General features: G+C 37.6%; 1 protein-coding gene and 1 long non-coding RNA gene across 2 annotated transcripts; one reads left to right on the forward strand and one right to left on the reverse strand.

Annotated features, from left to right (window-relative positions):
* Positions 1 to 1,570: 1,570 nt before the first annotated feature.
* Positions 1,571 to 20,433, forward strand: zbtb8os (zinc finger and BTB domain containing 8 opposite strand). The gene is made up of 7 exons (XM_053502314.1): positions 1,571 to 1,749; positions 7,360 to 7,384; positions 8,346 to 8,467; positions 13,078 to 13,160; positions 14,184 to 14,236; positions 19,587 to 19,623; positions 19,854 to 20,433. The coding sequence occupies exons 1-7, from the start codon at positions 1,668 to 1,670 to the stop codon at positions 19,938 to 19,940; spliced, it is 489 nt and encodes a 162-aa protein (XP_053358289.1). The 5' UTR covers positions 1,571 to 1,667; the 3' UTR covers positions 19,941 to 20,433.
* LOC128529022 (uncharacterized) lies at positions 13,175 to 15,106 on the reverse strand. The gene is made up of 3 exons (XR_008361006.1): positions 14,704 to 15,106; positions 14,162 to 14,289; positions 13,175 to 14,076 (listed from the first exon to the last, which is right to left on the reverse strand). It is a non-coding gene; the product is annotated as an uncharacterized LOC128529022 (long non-coding RNA).
* Positions 20,434 to 20,835: the final 402 nt, after the last annotated feature.

Below are 20,835 nucleotides of genomic sequence, written 5' to 3' on the forward strand. Positions count from 1 at the left end.
TGTGAGGTGAGCTGAAGAGGAGAGTGCATAAATGTGGATCCAAGACTCTGGATGATCTAGCAGATTGGGCAAAGAAGAATGGTCAAAGATCCCGCTCTCTGTATTCTCCAATCTTGTGAAATGTTATTCATTTTTTTAAATTTAAACAATATAGACAATATAAAGTTTTAACATCAGGGGTGCAAATAATTGTGGCACATATGATTTCATGTAAAAAAAATAAATAAATAAATCCCAATGTAAGATTTTTTTTCCTATTGAATTATTGTACTTTTTTCAATTAAAGGTTGGATTTTTCTTTGTGGTTCGATATTGTTTAAATAAAAAATGAATCTATTAGCGGCCTAAGAACACATTTTATTCAGGGGTGCCAATAGTTGTGACGGGCCGCTTTAGAGTATATTCCTCAAAATACAGTATATGTGTAGAACTGCTTTTGCTGTCTCTACAACTCACTGCCAGTTTTTATCACAGTCATGAACAGTCATATGCAAACATTTACTTAATACTGAAAGTCCAGGATGAAATTCTTTAATCAGGAGTTGATGATTAATCTACTGTAATATCCGCTCATTTATCCATTGTGACATTTTGACTCAAAACAAACAAACAAAAAAAAAACAGTTTAACCCTGGAAAACCCAGACCACCTTATCCTAATAGGAAATCTATCTCCTTTGGCTGAAATGATGATACAGACCCAGTGAATCCTAAAACAGTTGTTTTTTTTAAATTAACCCTTTCCTACTACATGTAATGACATGGTCCATATATGACCCCTTGGGATGTCCAGTATGTTTTACCAACTGGTTACGTCCACTCATGACATAAATTTTCTCATTTCAAAATATATTTATTGATTTTAACTTTTCATCAATCACTATGCACATAAATTTTTGCTCTAGGGCAGGAACTAAAAACACTGGCATCAAACATGCCAACCAATCAAAAAACATGTAAAATGAACAGACCTGCAAAAAGGTTTACCACAGTAGCAGCCATGATTGATGTGATAAAAAATCAGGTTAGTTCAGTCAGTTACCACTAGATGTAAGTGTTATGGGTTCACATAGGGCACACTGGGTTGTAATGCAAAAAGAAATCGTTACTTTGGTGATTGGGTTGAATATAACGGTGAAGTAAATGTCTGGGTCAAATATGACCCCAGGGGTGCTCCAGGGTTAAAAGTAAAAGCAAAATATACAATGGGGAGATTACTATCTGGGACATTTCCAGTCAGATCCAGTCAGATTCCAGTGTAGTGAATGTTAGTTGCTGGAATTGTGGTCAGGACGTGACATTGATGTGTGTCAGCATTTACGGTAGCATGACTATTTGTCACTTGAGCAGTCACCAATCAGTGTTAATTCCTACTGACGAAATTCTGTCATTTCCCACTCATATAGGTTTATAATGAAAATAAAATTATATATGAAGCACGCGTCAAAAACGAACTTTAGTATTTTATAAAGTAAAAGTCATGCGTTCAAACGTCAAGCAAAAAAACCTTATAAACTTTATGACTTTTACTTTATAAAATACTAAAGTTCGTTTTTGACGCGTGCTTCACATTACGGAAGTGTACACATGCGTTATTCAGGAAGTCCAGCTCCGGAATTGCGAATTTAAGTTATATATATATATATACTGTATTCTTTTTTTAGAAGAATGAACGATCGAGAGCTCGACCTAACAGCCGCTCAGAAGGCGATAAAAGCTAAATATCCAGCCATCAACAAGAAATATGAATGTAAGTGGGGAAGATTTCATGGGTTATTTTGGACTTGGTTATTTGGATAAACATCAGGGTTGCCAGATTGGTGAAACTTTAAGTTTCATTTGCGGTATGTATTACAGGTAGGCAGGTTTATATGAATTTCAATCATTTCACAAACATGTTTCACGATTCATGAATTAAAAATATTTAACTCTTGGTTATTATAATAGCATGAGCTATCCACGCCCTTGAAATGAAATGAGTCGTTTGATCTAACCCGCATATGTCAGCAAATAAGTGGGTTAAAAAAAACCCGGTCTCGGTCGTTTGTCGAGTCGACTCTTTGATCTGACTCTTTATTCTGACTCATATGCAATGAAATAAAAAAGTAATAACCTTTAAAAAAAAATAATAAGTTTCATTACAAACAAGAAAAGCAGTGCAAACTTAACAAAAAATGGGATATATATGGCAAGCCGTTTAGGAAAATATTAATGAGAGAATCGAATGAAAACTCTATATATATTGAATGAAAAGTCTGAATATATTGATTGAAACATGACGTCATCAAAACACAGCGCCATCTTTAGAAAGAATGAGCGAGTCCGCGGAGACAGGGGAGCTGCAGAACGGAGTAATGGGCGTGCCGAAAGGTAGGGGGCGTGCCGTAAGGTAAGGGGCGTGTCAAAAGCTCTTTATGATTGATTGTTGCCTGTTTAAAGGCTAATATTAAACGCTATTGTTCTTTCTAATGCGTTTAAATAATGCAGCCAACATAATCTTCTATATTAAAATTCCATTCTTTTCCTGTATATCGATATTACAAATATTCCTTTCTACTGCGTTGCCACGGGTTACTGACTTCATCCTCGCGCGTTTGAGTCATGGGCGTGGCTAAAAGGGATATATAACTCCGACTGGACACTAACAGTGAAATGAATTGTTATACCTATTGGATCATTTTTCACGTCTAAAACTAATCCTTTCTGTAATAAAAAAGGTTTTATTGTTGCATAGTGAGAGAAAAATAACGTTAGATTGATGTGCGCATGCCCAATAGAGCTCGAGCTGTATTCCTTCTAGCCTTAACTGTATTAAACCCATAATCAAAATTAAATGACAATTATTTAAAAGAATATAGTGCCACAAGCTGTTCATAAGATTTTAATGTAATTTTAATATTTTTGGAAAACTATTAACTTTGTATTGGTTAAACAAGACCAAAAAAAGTTACAGAATTAGTCATTCAGAATGTTTTGAACTGACAGCTGTTTTTCTGTAGTTTTACTAAAACTGCATAAAAACTAAAAACATTCTTGTTTAATGTTTTATATTGCTCTTTATAATGTCACTTTAATCAACTAAAATAAACACACTTGCACTATTGTTGTTGCACTGTTCAGTTTTTCACCATATCAGCCTTCTGTGTTGTAAACTGTCCCTTTTTGCAGAACAGTAACTCATACCTCTGTTGTTCTCCAAGTTTGTGTTATTTAAGTTTTTTTTTTTTTTTTTAGGTTTATTTAATTTTTTTCAGTGTTATTTGTAACAAGGGTTGAGAGAAACGTGATTTCAATTCTCTATATGTATGCACTGTACATGTAGCAGAATTGACTATAACGTTGACTTTGACATTGCCTGATAAGGACAAATATGGTTCATAAAACACCACAATAAAAAGGAGGATGGGTACAGTTTAGTAACCTTTGAAGTGGCACTTATTCAGTAAACAGACACAATTTTAGCCAATAAAACATTTTATTTAGAGGCAGAGCTGCTCCGTTTAAGAGTGTACTCCACCCAACCTGTACACTCAATCTGCTCATTCATTTATGCTCTAGTGGAACAGAATCCTTCAAACTCTCGGTCAGAATAAAATGACGAGGCCTAAAAACATCTGTAGTGCAAAACGGACACCGATACGAACTGCCAAGCCTTACTTCGAGGGAAAACCTGCCCGTGTTTCGTCTCACAGTAATATGTGTCTGTTGACAACAATTAAACGAACAATTACCAATAAGGAACCTTTCGGCACGCCCCTTCCTTTCGGCACGCTTATTGCTCCAGCCTGCAGTTATCCCTACTTGAGTCCGCGAGAAACTTGGTTGCTACGATTCTAAGAAATGAAGAGATGGTCAACATGTTAGTGAGTGCGTGTACGGCCCAAAGTTCATTTCCTCTTTGTTTCCCCGTCCGAGTACTTACTCTAGTGTTGTATAAAGTGATGTTTGGTAGCGAGAGTGAAGACGGTTACACTCACTGATTCGTATTTAAACCAAAAACAAAGGCAATCAAGCCGAAACATTTAAGAGTCCAGTTGATGTGCAAACAACAGAATTAGGCATAAGGCGAGCTCGTAGCCAAGAACATTCACAGAGGGCGAAATTTATTAGAGCAAGCCACAAAGAAATTGACCGTAACAGCCTACTTCATGACGAAATGCTGCGCTTAAATACAACTGGGGAAACCAAACGCGGCTGTGACACATTATGGAGGAAAAAGTAATAACAGGTAGGGGTAGCCACAGTGGTTAGGGCATTGGACCACGGTTCGGAAGATCCCAGGTTCAATCCCCACTACCACCAAGTTAGGCATGAGGCACTGTTGGGCCCTTGAGCGCGGCCCTTAACCCTCAACTGCTCAGATGTGTAATGAGATAAAAATGTAAGTCGCTCTGGATAAGAGCGTCTGCCAAATGCCTAAATGTAAATGTAACAGCCTGTGCTGGGTTTAAATGTATTCGAATGTGGAGATCTGTTATTGAGTGTCTTACGGCACCACTTTGGGCCCGTACACGCACTCACTAACGCGTTGACCATCTCTTCATTTCTCAGAATCGCAGCAACTAAGTTTCTCGCTGAATCACTCATCCTTCCGAAGGATGGCGCTGTGTTTCGATGACGTCATGTTTTAATCAATATATTCAGACGTTTCATTCAATATATTCATTTGATTCTTTCATGAATATTTTCCTAAACGGCTTGCCATAATATATAAATATATATATATATATATATATATATATATATATATATATATATATATATATATATTTAACACTGACAACAAATGAAAAAGGTTTTCTTTACCAAAATGACACAAAGAAGAGTTCACTTCAATGTCTCAGTGGTTATAATATTGCAAAGTGTGTGTTGAAGGATTACAAATTTATAAAATGTTAAATCTAGCTTCCAACGTAAAAGTATATAAACTGAAAGCGTTCTATACATTGGGTTTTACATTTTAAGGAAAAGTTGGTGAGATTCTAAGAAGATCAAGTCTGGTAGCCCAGGTGTCAGAGACATTAACCTTTTGTCTTTATGTACTTCCTGACCACTGGGTTGGGTCCCAAAGTTAACGTGAATGCTAATCTCAAGGCCAGGCTGGGCCTTTGTCTCTATGATAATGTAAAGGTTTGGGCGATACTGTCAGGCTGATTAGATTAGCACCTATGCATTTAAAAGCCACTGTAACACTGATGAGACCAGGGCTGGGGACCAATTTTATTTGTCACATACACAGTCATACACAGTACGATATGCAGTGAAATGCTTGGACAACTGCTCGTGACCTTAAAATAAATATGAAAAATAAAATAACAGGTAAATTTAACTAGAAGAATAAAAGAAAATATAAAATGAAAGTTAAAAATAAAATAACTGTACAACAAAATACACAATATGGAAAATATATGAGGAAATATAGAACAAAGAGAAAACAGCTGTACAAAGTAGGTATTGATTTTTGTCATTTTTGTGGAATAAGGTTAGAATATATGGTAAAAAGAAAATGGTAATGTCCAGGGTTGTGCAATCCACATATTTAAAGTGTCTTGTGCGTGCAAATATGCTTAAAGGAATTTATTTAAAGTGGCTTGTATTTGTAATTTGATGACCACAGAGTGTAATTGTGCAGTGGCCACTTGTGTAAACGGATGTCCTGAATGTCCAGAGTGAGTGTAAAAACCATATGTGTGGGTCGGTACTGTGTGGTGTACTGATTAAGAAACCGTATTGGCTGTGGGAAGAAGCTCCTCCTCAGTCTCTCTGTGTTGACCTTCAGGGAGCGGAATCGCTTTCCTGACCTCAACAGAGAGAACAGTCCATTGTTGGGGTGGCTGAGGTCCTTCACGATCTTCCTGGCCTTGGTCCAGCACCGCCTGCTGTAGATCGAGTGCAGGTCAGGGAGCTCGGTGCGGATGATGCGCTCTGCTTGCCACACAACAAATAATGAATAAATGGAGAAATAAAATAAGTTATTTATTTGTGCGATGTTTAATAGCACTACCAAGTGTCCATTGTCCAGATTTCTTGTGCCGCCCCTCAATGCCATGTGAAAGTTTTATGTAAAACTTTTGCTGCTGTTTTTGTTTCTGTTCAAGTCTCACAACATGACTCTGTACGTGTACTTTGCAAAGTGACAATAAAATTTAATCGAATCTAATCTAAACCGACTTGAAAATCTGTAATTCGGACCGTCACGGTGTCGCCCCCTAGTGGACCAGTGGAAAGAAACCAGGTTGGGATTTCTCTAACCTACAAAAGTATTAACTAGAATCACATCTGAATTTTTATGTACTGTAATTTGATTGGCTCCTCATGGTCACATGGTCAGGAATCGCAGCTTCATGTTCGATGCACGGTACCGCTAAAGCTCACTCACTCACTCACTCACTCACTCGTAGTCCATACCGCTTTTAACCCTCCGTCGTGGAGCATTTAACCCGTCTGGGGTCTGTCCCAGGAGACTTGGGGCACAAGATTGGCACGGGTTGCCAATCCATCGCAGGGCACACACACATGCAAACTACGGGCGATTGTGGAACACCAGTTAGCCTAATCTGCATGTCTTTGGACTGTGAGAGGAAACCGGAGTATCCTGAGGAAACCCACCAAGCACGGGGAGAACATGCAAACTTAAAGCAACAAACCATTGAGGAGATTTTAGTATTTTTCCTGTTTGGTGGTCTTGGTGCCATGTGTCTTGGCGTGCCACAGACAAAATATTTGTTAAACCCACATGTCAGCTGGTTTTATGGGGATGAATATATGCGCAAGAAATGAGTGAAAATTCAACCTGGCGATGGAACTAGAATGACTACAAAATTGATATTCACCTGTATATATGTTTAGCAAGAAGATGAATCAGTGCTTGGCCCCTAATAATATCGTCTCATCCCCGTTTGCAGTAAATAAGGAGAGTAGTAAAGGGGAATGACCCGGGATTGCCCCTTGCTGGAAAGTAACAGGGGTCCTTTCTTATACTGTCATATGTTCCATGTAAGCACTGAGTCAACTAGATAAATAATGGAAAGCATTCAGTCAGAAATGACTTGCAGTGTGAGTGTGTGTGTGTGTGTGAGTAATTATTTAAAACATTGGTTTTTGGTGTTATAAGTCAGTAGGGCAGGACATTTATTTCTCACCCGGATTAAATCATCCCACTTGGGTTTATTATGCCATTGGTTTGGGTGGGTGAGTCAACAGCATATGCTATTACATATTCTTCCATGACAAATTATTTATTCATTTATTCATTCATCATACGAGACCCTCCTGTGGCTCATTGTAAAGTGTTAAAAAGAGAATCATGTGTAACACATCTGTGTGACTGTTTTTTTAATTTTTTGATTTATTTTTTTAGATCTGGACCACACAGCGGATGTCCAGTAAGTGAACGCTTCCTTGCTGTTAGTTTCTGGAAAGTATTACGACTCGAATAACGATATTTATCAAAATATGGGTTTGCCAAGAGTCTGGATTGTAATATTTAATAACACAGAAACAGGTCAATAATATTTTAATTTAATGTCAATCATAATTGAAATTGGTTATTTATAAAAGTAAAAAAAGGAGAAAAGCTAATTGGCTTTGTGAATACACAAACCTGTGCGATACAAAATGTTTACAAGGGGCGTTCAAGTCAAACCGGGACTTTTAATTGCATAGAATACCAGAGCTCAATTATAAGTTTAAAACTTCCTTTATTTCTCTATATAATCCCCTGATACACCAATGCACTTATTTCAGCATTTTACTAGTGTTTGAATACCGTCAAGGTACAGTTAAGTTTTTTTTTCCCCCTGATTTTCTCCCTAATTAAATAGTCGTTAGTCATCACATTAAGACTCTCCTGATTGGCGGTACAGCCGTGATTAACGTGAGAGCATTCCACCGCACTGAGAGAGTTCTTAAGACGAAATTTCATATTGCAAAACGCATTTTCCCAAAGGAAATAATGTAAATGCAGATAATGTGTTCTAACCACCCAATCAAAATTTTACTAATATTATAAATTTACAAACCTATAATCATATTTTTGCATATAAAAACAATAAAAACATTTAGAAAAGACATGTAAATGATAAAGTATGAAATAAGTAGACATTAAACCTCACTTTAACCTTAATTTATGATTTCTCTTGAAGTCTCCTCAGTGTGACGACCTCATTCACCAGGAATGTTATCTCAAGTCCCGGTTTGAGCCGAACGTCCCAGATACTAATCTTGTGGGGGACTAATCTTGTGTTTGCCTTATGATGTTTGTTTCCTTTTTTTGGGCTAATACTTAAGTTTGCCTTTAAGAACCTTGCCTAATATGAAGTTTTGTCTGCGTATTCATGTGTTCAGGTTGCATTCCTGGGGTGACTCACTGGAAGAAGCCTTCGAGCAGAGTGCAATGGCCATGTTTGGCTACATGACTGACACGGAGACGGTCGAACCGATTGACACAATAGAAGTTGAATCAGAGGGTGAGAAAGTGTGTGTGTGTGGGGGGGGACCGGGGGTGCGCGCGCGAGTGTGTGAGTACCTTCTCTTGTTTTTCAGTACGCTCTTCTCTCACATATTGTTCACTACCACCATGGGAGAAGAGTGTGAAGTAAAAGGTGTATCCTCCGCGAGCACAATACACTGCACCTGATCAAATTATATACAGAGATAAAGTACATCATGGTACAATATCGAACTGTTAATCTGTTTCTCCAATTTAAAAAAAGGATTGGGATTTAAGATCTTAGATGGATGCAGGGTAAGATCAGTGTGTAATCGGCTAAAACAATTTCTCATTAAGGCAATTATCTAATCAACCAATCACATGGCAGTTGCTTCAATGCATTTAGGGGTGTGGTCCTGGTCAAGACAATCTCCTGAACTCCAAACTGAATGTCAGAATGGGAAAGAAAGGTGATTTAAGTAATTTTGAGCGTGGCATGGTTGTTGGGCCGGTCTGAGTATTTCACAATCTGCTCAGTTACTGGGATTTTCACGCGCAACCATTTCTAGGGTTTACAAAGAATGGTGTGAAAAGGGAAAAACATCCAGTATGCAGCAGTCCTGTGGGCGAAAATGCCTTGTTGATGCTAGAGGTCAGAGGAGAATGGGCCGACTGATTCAAGCTGATAGAAGAGCAACTTTGACTGAAATAACCACTCGTTACAACCGAGGTATGCAGCAAAGCATTTGTGAAGCCACAACACGCACAACCTTGAGGCGGATGGGCTACAACAACAGAAGACCCCACCGGGTACCACTCATCTCCACTACAAATAGGAAAAAGAGGCTACAATTTGCACAAGCTCACCAAAATTGGACAGTTGAAGACTGGATAAATGTTCCCTGGTCTGATGAGTCTCGATTTCTGTTGAGACATTCAAATGGTAGAAACAGAATTTGGTGTAAACAGAATGAGAACATGGATCCATAATGCCTTGTTACCACTGTGCAGGCTGTTGGTGGTGGTGTAATAGTGTGGGGGATGTTTTCTTGGCACACTTTAGGCCCCTTAGTGCCAATTGGGCATCGTTTAAATGCCACGGGCTACCTGAGCACTGTTTCTGACCATGTCCATCCCTTTATGACCACCATTTACCCATCCTCTGATGGTTACTTCCAGCAGGATAATGCACCATGTCACAAAGCTTGAATCATTTTAAATTGGTTTCTTGAACATGACAATGAGTTCACTGTACTAAAGTACAGTCACCAGAGTCACCAGATCTCAACCCAATAGAGCATCTTTGGGATGTGGTGGAACGGGAGCTCCCTGCTCTGGATGTGCATCCCACAAATCTCCATCAACTGCAAGATGCTATCCTATCAATATGGGCCAACATTTTTAAAGAATGCTTTCAGCGCCTTGTTGAATCAATGCCACATAGAATGAAGGCAGTTTTGCAAGTGAAAGGGGGGTCAAACCTCGTATTAGTATGGTGTTCCTAATAATCCTATAGGTGAGTGTGTGTATGTATATATATATATATATATATATATATATATATATATATATATATATATATATATATATATATATATATAAGCCACTTGTGACAAACACATCTTCAGAGTTGGTATACAGGGGTGAAATATGTTCTGGATATGAATTTGAAGTTTTGCTCATGCACAGGGATTAAAGTTGATTTGTAAAAACCTCCTCACATACAGAGAGCCATTTATCATCAGTAAATGATCGGCCCATACCCTTTCCCCAAACCTTTCTTAGAGGATTCAAAGAGGAAGAAGTTTCTGGTAAAAGGAAGCTACACACATAAGAAATCTGACCCATCAACGTCCCTGGGACAAGGAGACGATTCTCAATATCAGACAGTTCCAAGCGGATTTTGCCCTGTCTCATTTCAGATGAAATAATGAAATAAAATGAAGTAGCTGGAAAAAAATGTGAAAAAAAATCTGTTCTAGGAAGTTGATAATCCAGTGTTTTGAAAGGTTTAACATAACATTATCTGTTATTAAACTGGCTAAATTAAAAATACCCTTTTCTACCCGGATCCAAAGATCGCTAGCTAACGAAGCAGGGAGGTCAGGTTTCAAAATGATTGGGGATTGCATGGGAGATAAGCTAAAGGGATCTTTAATAACAAAAAAATTTGAACTGTTGGCCAGATCTCCTTAAAATTTATTTATAAATGGAAGAGATGTTCATGTTCCCATGCCACACGCACAGGATTCCATACAGTCCCACAGGAAGTCTGTATCAGTCGATAACCATCTAAGCATTTGTTTGATCTGAGCAGCCCAAAAATAAAGCTGTATAATAGACAAAGGTCCGCCTTCACCTGCCTTTGGCTTGAGAAGAAAAGTGAATTTAATTCTGGGTTTTTTATTATTTTATCTAAACTTACTAATGGCTGCATTCAGATCCTTAAAAAAAATAAGATTCAAATAACAGGGTATTCCCTGAAATAAATAAGGTGACCGGGGAAACACATTCATTTTAATAATGGTAATTCTTACAAAAAAAAAAAAAAAATTTGGCAAAGAGGAACACCTTTTCATATCCTGCTTACGTTTTGTCATTAAAGGTAATTAGTTCTTAGAGAACAAATCCTTTAAATCAGAGGTTATGTTAATGCCCAAATAAAGAAACACAGACGTCGTCTACATATAATGATATGCAGTGCTCCATCCCACCTGCCTTCACCCCCTGGATGCCTTTATGCATAAGGATCCTTTCTGCCAAGGGTTCGTTAAACAGGAGTGGCGACAGCCCTGACAGCAGGCTCTATGAATTAGAAATTTCCCCGATAATAAGCCATTAGTGTTTTATATATAATATAATATTTAAAACAAAAACCTCCACTCGATCCCGTCAAACGTTTTTTTTTTGGGCATCCAGAGGTATTATTGCAGCTGGTCGCCATCTGTATTCAACCGATGTATTATATTCAGGGTACAGCGCACGTTGTCTGAACTGTAACGGGATTCAAGAAATTCAACATTGGTCACTTGCATGAACTTCAGAAGTAGTTTATTTAGCACCAACATTTTCTGTATTATATGTATAACATCAAAAATAAATACCATCAACCCAGTGTTTTTTTCTGAATCTGATATTATCTGGATTTTTTTCAGCAAAGGAAGGGTGGATTCATATGTAATAAAAATATTATTATAAGGAAGCAGTGAAGATATCCCAGACTTGCACGGGTTACTCCCACTTACAGAGAGATTATTTCTGTCCATAGCTGGACGTTTTTTGTTTTTTTTTTCAAATTAACTACCTGCACCAACGGCAAGATACAGAAATAATTTGAGATTTATATCCCTGAGAACATTACCCAGGGATGACATGAGGAATCAATTTGAATTAAGGTCTTATCTGAATAAACAGGGAGTATTTAAGTCACATTGCTGAAATAATGATCAGCAGATGATCTTATTTGGAGTCACAAGGACACTTGTTGACAAGAAAGCTGATGCAGTACGTACGCACTATATCGAGGCTTCATTTCAGAGGAAAGAATACGTACATGCAAGACGGCGTATAAACTGCGTCAATATTGATTTAAAGTTTGCCCTGAAAACACAAATGTCTCCCTGTGGATTTGTACAGTTACATATTTTCACATGAACATAAGTCTCATTTCCTTCCAGTTATATTAACTGCATAGTGTGTTTCATGGCTTTGAGTCCGACAACGCTGAATAAAATAACTTTATTCTTCACTGGGAGTTTTGGTATGAAGTCTTTTTTCGTTTTCAGTAAGTCGGTAAGAAGTATGAAATAGAACATTTATTTTTTAAAATAAAAAAAAGCTTTGCTTTGGATGTTTTGAGTTCATAATTCCAGGGAAAACGCCCGTTTCTAAACTGATTAATTGAATGCATGACATTTCCTCTACCTCTACTTTATGATTTTTTTTTTTTCCATCGGAATGCTTTAACTCGTCTTTTTAAGTCTGTTCACTGTCAACCTCTTTCTGACTGCAAAAAACAGATCTGCTGAAATAGTAACTTCTTTGCATTCATGTTCTCTCTCTCTCTCATACACACACACACATGCACACACACACACCTCTAGTTTCTTTTAATCTCTGAGCCAAGCTAGATGGATTTCCTCTCGCCCATGCTTTACGGCTGGAGAGGATGCTTCACCCATGATGGTGAACAAACATTTCTGGTCAGTGTTTTTATTACGGGTATAAGAGATTATTTAGAAATCTGGGTAAAACAGATAAGTCATATATCGACAAATACGCAAGCTGACGCTAGGAGCTAACCTTAGTTACAGCAGCTTACCGAAGAGAAGTTCTTTAGTATACACACCTGAAGATAAGACCTGGCCTTAGTTTGGAGACGAGAATTTCTAGATAAGAAGTAGAGTGCTGAATGTTGTATCTAAAAACACACTTGGGTGTGTGTGTGTGTGTGTGTGTGTGTGTGTGTGTGTTTAGTCAGGCACGGGCTGAGCAAGCAGACTTTACTCTTTCAGCATGTGGCCTCCCAACACATTCCTTGTGCCAGACAGCGTTGTGTTTATTTAAAACTTGGTCTGTGAGGCATATCCTGGTAAATCCTGATCCAGTTAGAGCTTAACAATAACCCTTCTCTCTGTGTTGGGACAGGTGATGATCTGGAATCGCTTCTTTTTCACTTTCTAGATGACTGGCTCTTCAAGTTCAGCGCTGATGTCTTTTTCATACCTCGGGTATTTCACACACACATGGCATATTAAGATCATGTATCCTAATGCTCACTTTTTACAGTATAGTGGAACCTTGGATTGCGAGTTTTGATAAAAATTCTTTTCAAAGGTAAAGTGCAGGTTAATTTGTTTTATTTTTACTTTACAGCAGTGAAAGTTTATTTTCCTTACGCGTATCATTTAAAAGGGTCACACATATACCCAGCACTTGCACACACAAAACGGAAACACTGTTCTGTCTGGATTTATTTGTACTTTTTAAAGTACAAATAATACTAATACTTAAATAGTATAATTTTACTCAATAATTTTTTTTTTTAACATTTATATTTTGTATCCATTATTTTTATATGAATATTTTCGTGTTGTAGAACGAATCGTCTGACTTTTCATTATTTCTCATTTGGGAAATTCACTTTGATATACATGAGTTTTGATGTACAAGCACGCTCCCAGAACAAATTATGCTTGCAATCCAAGGTTCCACTGTATATGTCTACAAGGAAAAACACTGTCAATCAAATCAATGAGGGTTTTTATTTAAAGAAAAGTATTTAAAATAAAAGTTAGACATCTTTTACAGATAATATGAGCAGTGAGTAAAAATATACGGAAAGACAGGATTGGAACCTTAAGGTGTCAGGGTGGAGGGTCTTGTACCTCCAGGGTAGAGGGTTTGAGATCACAGTCCTGACAGAGCCTGGGGTCTGTGTACGTGGAGTTTTCATGGTGCTTGGTGGGTTTCCTCTGGGTGCTCCTATTTCCTCCCACAGTACAAAGACACACCAATTACTCTTTCCAAATTTATCATAGTGTGTACAGTAAGTGTGTGTGTGTTTGTGTGCCCTGCTATGGACTCACTCCCCTTGTTCCTCGATTTGTCCTGAATATGCACCAAGCCTCGCATCCTCCCATGGCTCTGTACAGGATATATATATATATATAAGGGTTTAAGACTCTTTCAAATTATTTCTGTGTATATATATATATATAATTGGTCTAACCCTTTTATTTATTCATCTGCAGGAAGTTAAAGTGCTGCACTTTGACAGGACACGCTTCAAAATTTGCTCCGTCGGGTGAGTTCACGCGTGCATGTACAGAAAGACTGAGGTTTTTGTGGCATAACTCCCTGTAAAAGAAGGCGTGATTGTTAAATCCCTCTCCCCCACACAATGAGGTCTTTTGATTTTGAGCAGAACAGCTCGGACAGGCTACTGTTCAGTGTTAGCCAATGTTTTTTTTCATTTTGTACGGTACTGTATGTACAGTCCTGGTAGAAAGTTTTAAGAGCCTTATAATTTTTTTCTTATTTTGTTATTTTTCACACTCGTCTTAAAATGGATTCAGATCTTTTTTTTCCACACACAATGATAAAAAAGTTAAAACAGGTGTTTGTTTCTTTTTTTTTTTTTGGTTAATTAAAAAATTAAGGTTGAGGTTTTGTGCCTCCTACTTCTGTCAGTGGTCCTTGAGGTTCTTCTTGAATGGACTGAACCTGTGCCTAACTGACTTTAATGGACATTATTTAAAAAAAGGCACATACCTGTCTTTATGAGGTCTCACTGTATGGATGCTGTATGTCAGAGTGAAAAAACGAATCCATGAGGTCGAGGGATTTATCTGTAGACTCACAAGACACAGACCTGAAGAAGGATAAAAAAAAACAAAACATTCAGGAGCAGGATAGCCTTTATCATTCTCAAATGGAAGAGATTTGAAACTACTAACAGTCTTTGCAGATAAACCGAGTAGTCAGGGGTGAAGGGCCTTGGACAGAGTGGTCAAATGGGACACTATAAATGAGATCCTGAGTTCAGACTTACAGAAGGACAGCCATCCCTGCAGCTCCACCAATCAGACTTCTTTGGTACAGGTCCCAGACAGAATACTTTACATTCCTCATTGAAAACACACAATAGCCGACTGAAAGTTTTGCCAAAAAGCACGTGGAGCACTCTCAGATTGTGAGAAACATAATATTATAAAAAAAAAAATATATATATATATATATATATATATATATATATATATATATATATATAAAGGTTATCCTAAGTAAACATTTTCTCCAGACTGCTTAGAATCTCAGGCTGGGATTTTACAGAAGGTTTACAGTTCACCAAGACCATGATGCCAAGAAATCACAGGGGTGGATTCATTGTAACTCTGAGGTCTGGACCTGATCTCAATAGAGCGTCGGGAGAGAGACCTGAAATTGGGCCTGTACTGACCCTGCCTGTTCAACCTGACTGAGCTTGAATGATTCTGCCAAGAAAAAACTTTCCAAAAGAAAGATGTGCCAAGCTTGTGGCATCATCCACAAACAGACTTGAGTCATTACTGCCAAAGATGCTTTAACAAAGTATGAAAGTGATGGATACTTACATAAATGGGATATTTCAGGTTATTTATATATTTGGTGACAAAGAGTGAAACGGTCATACAGTACTTCTTCCCGCTCACAGAATCGTAATGAATTATATGTTTATAAAAATAATTTATTGCTGGAAGGGAGTATGACAGGAGACCAGTACCATTCTTTTTTTTAGAGATTTTATAAGGATAATGGTCCCTTCTGACACTAATAGGAAATTGGACAGTTTGGCTTGAGAAAACACTAAATTAGAAGAGTTATTACTTATTTAGTCATTTAAAATGCTCTGACACAAATCCAGATTGGAAGCATGAGTTCCAACAGCAATCCTGTCTATTCTGAAGAGAAAAAAAAGAAAAGAGATGAGCTGTACCAGTAACATTTCCTCATTTCCTCAAATCTGTTTCTTGTTCTATCTCATATTTTTTATTATTATTATTATTATTATTATTATTGTATTAGGATATGTCGTAGAACAAAAGTTATTGTTACCTTTATAAAGGATAAATTTGACAATGACTTTTGTTCTATGACATATCCTAAAACCCAATAGAGAGTATAGAGAGACCTATCGTCTTTTTTTTTAGCATAAAATAGCCAATATGATGAATCGAATTGAATTATAATTTATCATATTGCCTATTTTATGCTAAAAAAAAGAGGATAGGTCTCTCTATACTGCATAATCCTGAGCCCTGTGTATGTTTATTAAGAAACAGCGAAACAAATAATGGCTAAAATGATCTGAGTTTTAAGGGCTACAGTTCCTAATTAGTATATGGTTTCGATGACGATCACATTTTAGAGGAAATTACATTTCCCACTTCTAGTTGTTTAAACCTCATTGAGTCCTGCTATTGATTAATAGATTGTTAAAAAGCAGTCCAAAGGCTTTTTTTTTTTTTTTTTTAAGATTAATTATAATCATGGTTATTTTGAAACAGGAGATGCTCTTAGAAGATGCTCAAAAAAAGCTGTGGCAATTATAGAGGTATAAAGCTAATGAGCCAGACAATGAAGCTGTGGGAAAGAATAGTGGAAGCTAGGTTAAGGGCAGAGGTGAGCATTTGTGAGCAGCAATATGGTTTTATGCCTAGAAAGAGTACATCAGATGCAGTATTTGCTTTGAGGATGCTGGCGGAGAAGTACAGAGAAGGTAACAGGGAGTTGCATTGTGTCTTTTTAGATTTAGAGTAAGCGTATGACAGGGTGCCAAGAGAGGAGCTGTGGTATTGTATGAGGAAGTCTGCAGTGGCAGAGAAGTATGTTAGAGTGGTGCAGGACATGTATGAAAGCTGTAAGACAGTGGTGAGATGTGCTGTAGGGGTGACAGAAGAGTTCAAGGTGGAGGTGGGTCTGCATCAAGGATCGGCTCTAAGCCCCTTTTTGTTTGCTCTGGTGATGGACAGGATGACAGATGAGGTAAGACAGGAGTCTCCATGGACTATGATGTTTGCAGATGACATTGTGCTCTGTAGTGAGAGCAGGGAACAGGTGGAGGAAAATTTGGAGAGGTGGAGGTATGCTCTGGAAAGCAGAGGAATGAAGGTTAGCCGCAGCAAGACGGAATACATGTGTGTAAATGAGAGGGACCCAGGAGGATCGGTGAGGCTACAGGGAGCAGAGGTAAAGAAGGTGCAGGATTTTAAGTACTTAGGGTCAACGGTCCAGAGCAACGGAGAGTGTTCAAAGGAGATGAAGAGGCGGGTACAGGCAGGTTGGAATGGGTGGAGAAAAGTGTCAGGTGTGTTGTGCGATAAAAGAGTATCAGCGAGAATGAAAGGAAAGGTGTACAGGACAGTGGTGAGACCAGCGATGCTCTAAGGCTTAGAGAAAGTGGCGCTGAAGAAAAGACAGGAAGCAGAGTTGGAGGTAGCAGAGCTGAAGATGTTGAGGTTCTCTTTGGGAGTGACAAGGATGGATAGGATCAAGAATGAGTTCATCAGAGGGACAACCCACGTTAGATGTTTTGGAGATAAAGTCAGAGAGGCCAGATTGAGGTGGTTTGGACATGTTCAGAGGAGAGATTGTGAATATATCGGTAGAAGGATGCTGAGGTTGGAACTGCCAGGCAGGAGGTCTAGAGGAAGACCAAAGAGGAGATTTATGGATGCAGTGAGAGAGGACATGAAGTTAGTTGGTGTGAGAGAAGAGGATGCAGTGGATAGGGTTAGATGGAGGCAAATGATTCGCTGTGGCGACCCCTGAAAGGGAACAGCGGAAAGAAAAAGAAGAAGAGATGCTCTTAGAAGTCATTTAGGCCTAGATTGTACACTAGTCTGTATGTTTCTTTGGTTTTGTTTTTTAAATTTAATCTGCAGCTTGATTAACAAGGTGTAGTGACTATAATGTGTTTCCCCCCCTGGATTCAGCACTATAAAGCCAAGACAAGGATTGATTAAAAGGGGAAAGAAGTACCGAGAACATCTGTAAGTGAGGCTTATTTGTCCTGTTTCTATAGCATGGAGATAAAAGCTGAATAGAAACCTTTGAGGAAGCGAAGAACAGTTGAACGATGGCAAGAAGAAATCACCTGACCATACTCCTCTAGCACTGAGCTATCTAATGTTCCCACCCTAATCTGATTCATACATGCTCCAAATAGACACAACTAATATGTAGAATCTATCGAACACTCATACAGTATCTTGATGATGTGACATCATTGTTTGTCCCTTAATCAAGGCTAAATTCTTCATTATGATTTACACACTTTTGCTTTGTTTTATCCTCGTTTTCCCATGCCACTTATGGAGCTGCTTTTGTTTAGAGCTTGTGTAATCTTCACGCCTAAGCTTTTGTTTTGAGCCTCACAAACCGAAGCAGAAGAATTCTCTCTAAGCATAAAACTGAAAGTCTTCTTTGTTAACTAAATTGCCTTTCCTCACACGAGATGGTGTGAGGTTATCCAGCACCAATTTGAGAGAACAAACCATCTACTTGTACTAAATCATTCCACCCTCACTCAGGGTATGAAGGAAATAAGTCGCACACTATGTGGATATTCACTGACAGTAACAGTAACACAATAGGACAATATTACTTACCTGTATTAATATTATAATAATTGCAATATTACATCTCAATAAAATATGTTATTCAATATTACATATAATAATACAATATTACATACATACGGTATATTAGATTACTGTATTCATTTGTGCAATATTTACCAATGCATATTTATTGGGCAATAATGTCATATTTAGAGTATTTATTTAAGGTATTCAAAAGTTCAGTGTGAAATATGGTACTCACTGTTTTAGGACTCTTTTTATTTTATTCAATTTTATTCTAATCAAATTTTTTATTTTATTATTATTATTTTTTTATATTTATTTGTATATTTATTTATTACTTTTCCTTTCTACTGGATAACAACTGTAAGTAACACCAAGAATAAGCAATTTCCTTCTGGGATTAATAAAGTTCTTGATATATTGTCTCCCGATTCCTTTCCCTGACACATGGTGACCCCATGAGATTGCGCCGTGTTGTACCAGATGTATCGACTTTATCAGTTCCAATCCAGATTGTTTTCCTCACTCTTGCATAACTAAAGATTCTCAAAGGAACTGTAGTTTGGAACGAAATGCAACTCCATCATCCATCATCAACGTAATGTCTGCATTTGTGCGATTCATGAGCTCAAGCGGGGATTTTCTCAGAAACCCTTTAAACCCAACACACCCAGCATGACTGGCCAGCAGAACACCATAATAAATTTTATTAATGAACTGTTCTTGCTTTATCTTGACAGATCAAAGATATGTTTTTCATTCCATTTTTTTTTCATATGCAGATTTTATTTACTTATCTGTTATGGTACCAAATGTTCTGCTGCATCCTCTGACATTGCATGAGATGCCAGGGAATAATGCAAGTAAAGTCAAGATATTTTTTTTCTCCAGCTGCCATGAAGCTGTGTTTGAAAAAAAAAACCCAGAACAATTTAGTGTTATTATGTTTCCCTAGTTTTTTTCATGTTGGAAAAAAATCATTCCTTGCCAAGTGTTTGGGCTGAAACTGTTGAACATCTTGTCTTACAGATGGGGTGAAGAGTTTAACCTGGCCAAGCACCCACAAGTGAGTAACGTCCATCACAAGAATTCATCAAAGACAAAAATGCTTGCTTAAAAAATGTAACAAAAAGAAAAATACAGATCTGCTACAGACATTATTTCCAACATGTCTGACCTAAACGCACAGGAGCGTTGTTAAAGATGTTAGTTAGAAAGCATTAGAAAGCAAGAATGCTCAACTTGGCAGGGGATATTTCTAACCGTTTTTCTTTGAAATTAATGATCTGTTTACAGGGCACAGAAGTGAAAGCCATTACCTACTCGGCCATGCAGATACACGACAAGGAGAAGCCAGAGATCTTCGTCATCATTGACATATGAGAAAGAGAAAGTTTCTGTTGTTAGTTCGATCACATCGCACAAACATTTTACTTAAGACTTTATACATTTTGAATGATAAAAAAAAAAAAACGCCAAAGCATTGAAGAAATGCTCTGTTGTAAAAGCTTTGCTCTTTTTTCCTTTTAATTTAATTAAAGCTAAAACCTATAAAAACAACAGACTTTTTATTGACTGTTAAAATTGTTCAGCTCGTTTGTTTTGCACCATTTTCCCATCGTCTTGTGCACTGCACTGATTACTGAACCATTATATTTGTCTTTTTGATATACATGATGCTGTCTGTAAAGTATATGAAGATGTCATGAACTGCATAAAAGAGTTCAGACCCAAACTAATCATGTTGCTACAAAACTTTATTTTCATGTCCATATTTGGCACACTAAATCGCACTTGTATGAAACTTGAGAACTCCATTGCTTATTTATTGTTCAGAAAAGGTTTTAATAAATAAAAATAAAATATAAAACAATGACGTTGGAGAACCAGATGTATTTTGTCCACTTTGCAAATCCAAGACAGGCTAGATAATGCTTTGATAAAGTAGTTTAATGGCACAATAACACAGAAAGTGTAAAAACCGGTGCCTTGATTTTGGCAGCCTTGGTCTGGCATTGGTCTTGAAGTTATTAATGCCATAAAACCTTACTTCTTCCACAGACCACAAGCACTCACTGAGCAATGACCTTCATAACCACCACCCATCTCACCCACCATCAGTGTCAGTTCACCAAATGCCATAACATCTGTTTAAAGAATGGCTTATTTGTCTAAAGCAGTTCTAGAGACTTGGAGAATCTGTGTTATGATCGTTCTGTAATCATGGTCAAATTAGAGCAACTCAAACTGTATAGAGCAATACACTACATACACTCAA

The sequence above is a fragment of the Clarias gariepinus genome, chromosome 8 (genome assembly GCF_024256425.1).
Source record: "Clarias gariepinus isolate MV-2021 ecotype Netherlands chromosome 8, CGAR_prim_01v2, whole genome shotgun sequence".
NCBI lineage: Eukaryota > Metazoa > Chordata > Actinopteri > Siluriformes > Clariidae > Clarias > Clarias gariepinus.

What these genes read in the sequence shown, in the direction of transcription:
- zbtb8os (XM_053502314.1), top strand. Translation starts at nt 1,668, where the DNA reads ATGAACGATCGAGAGCTCGACCTAACAGCCGCTCAGAAGGCGATAAAA. An exon ending in AATAGAAGTTGAATCAGAGG is followed by an intron (nt 8,468 to 13,077) that starts GTGAGAAAGTGT and finishes GTGTTGGGACAG; the next exon opens with GTGATGATCTGGAATCGCTT. An exon ending in TTCAAAATTTGCTCCGTCGG is followed by an intron (nt 14,237 to 19,586) that starts GTGAGTTCACGC and finishes CTTGTCTTACAG; the next exon opens with ATGGGGTGAAGAGTTTAACC.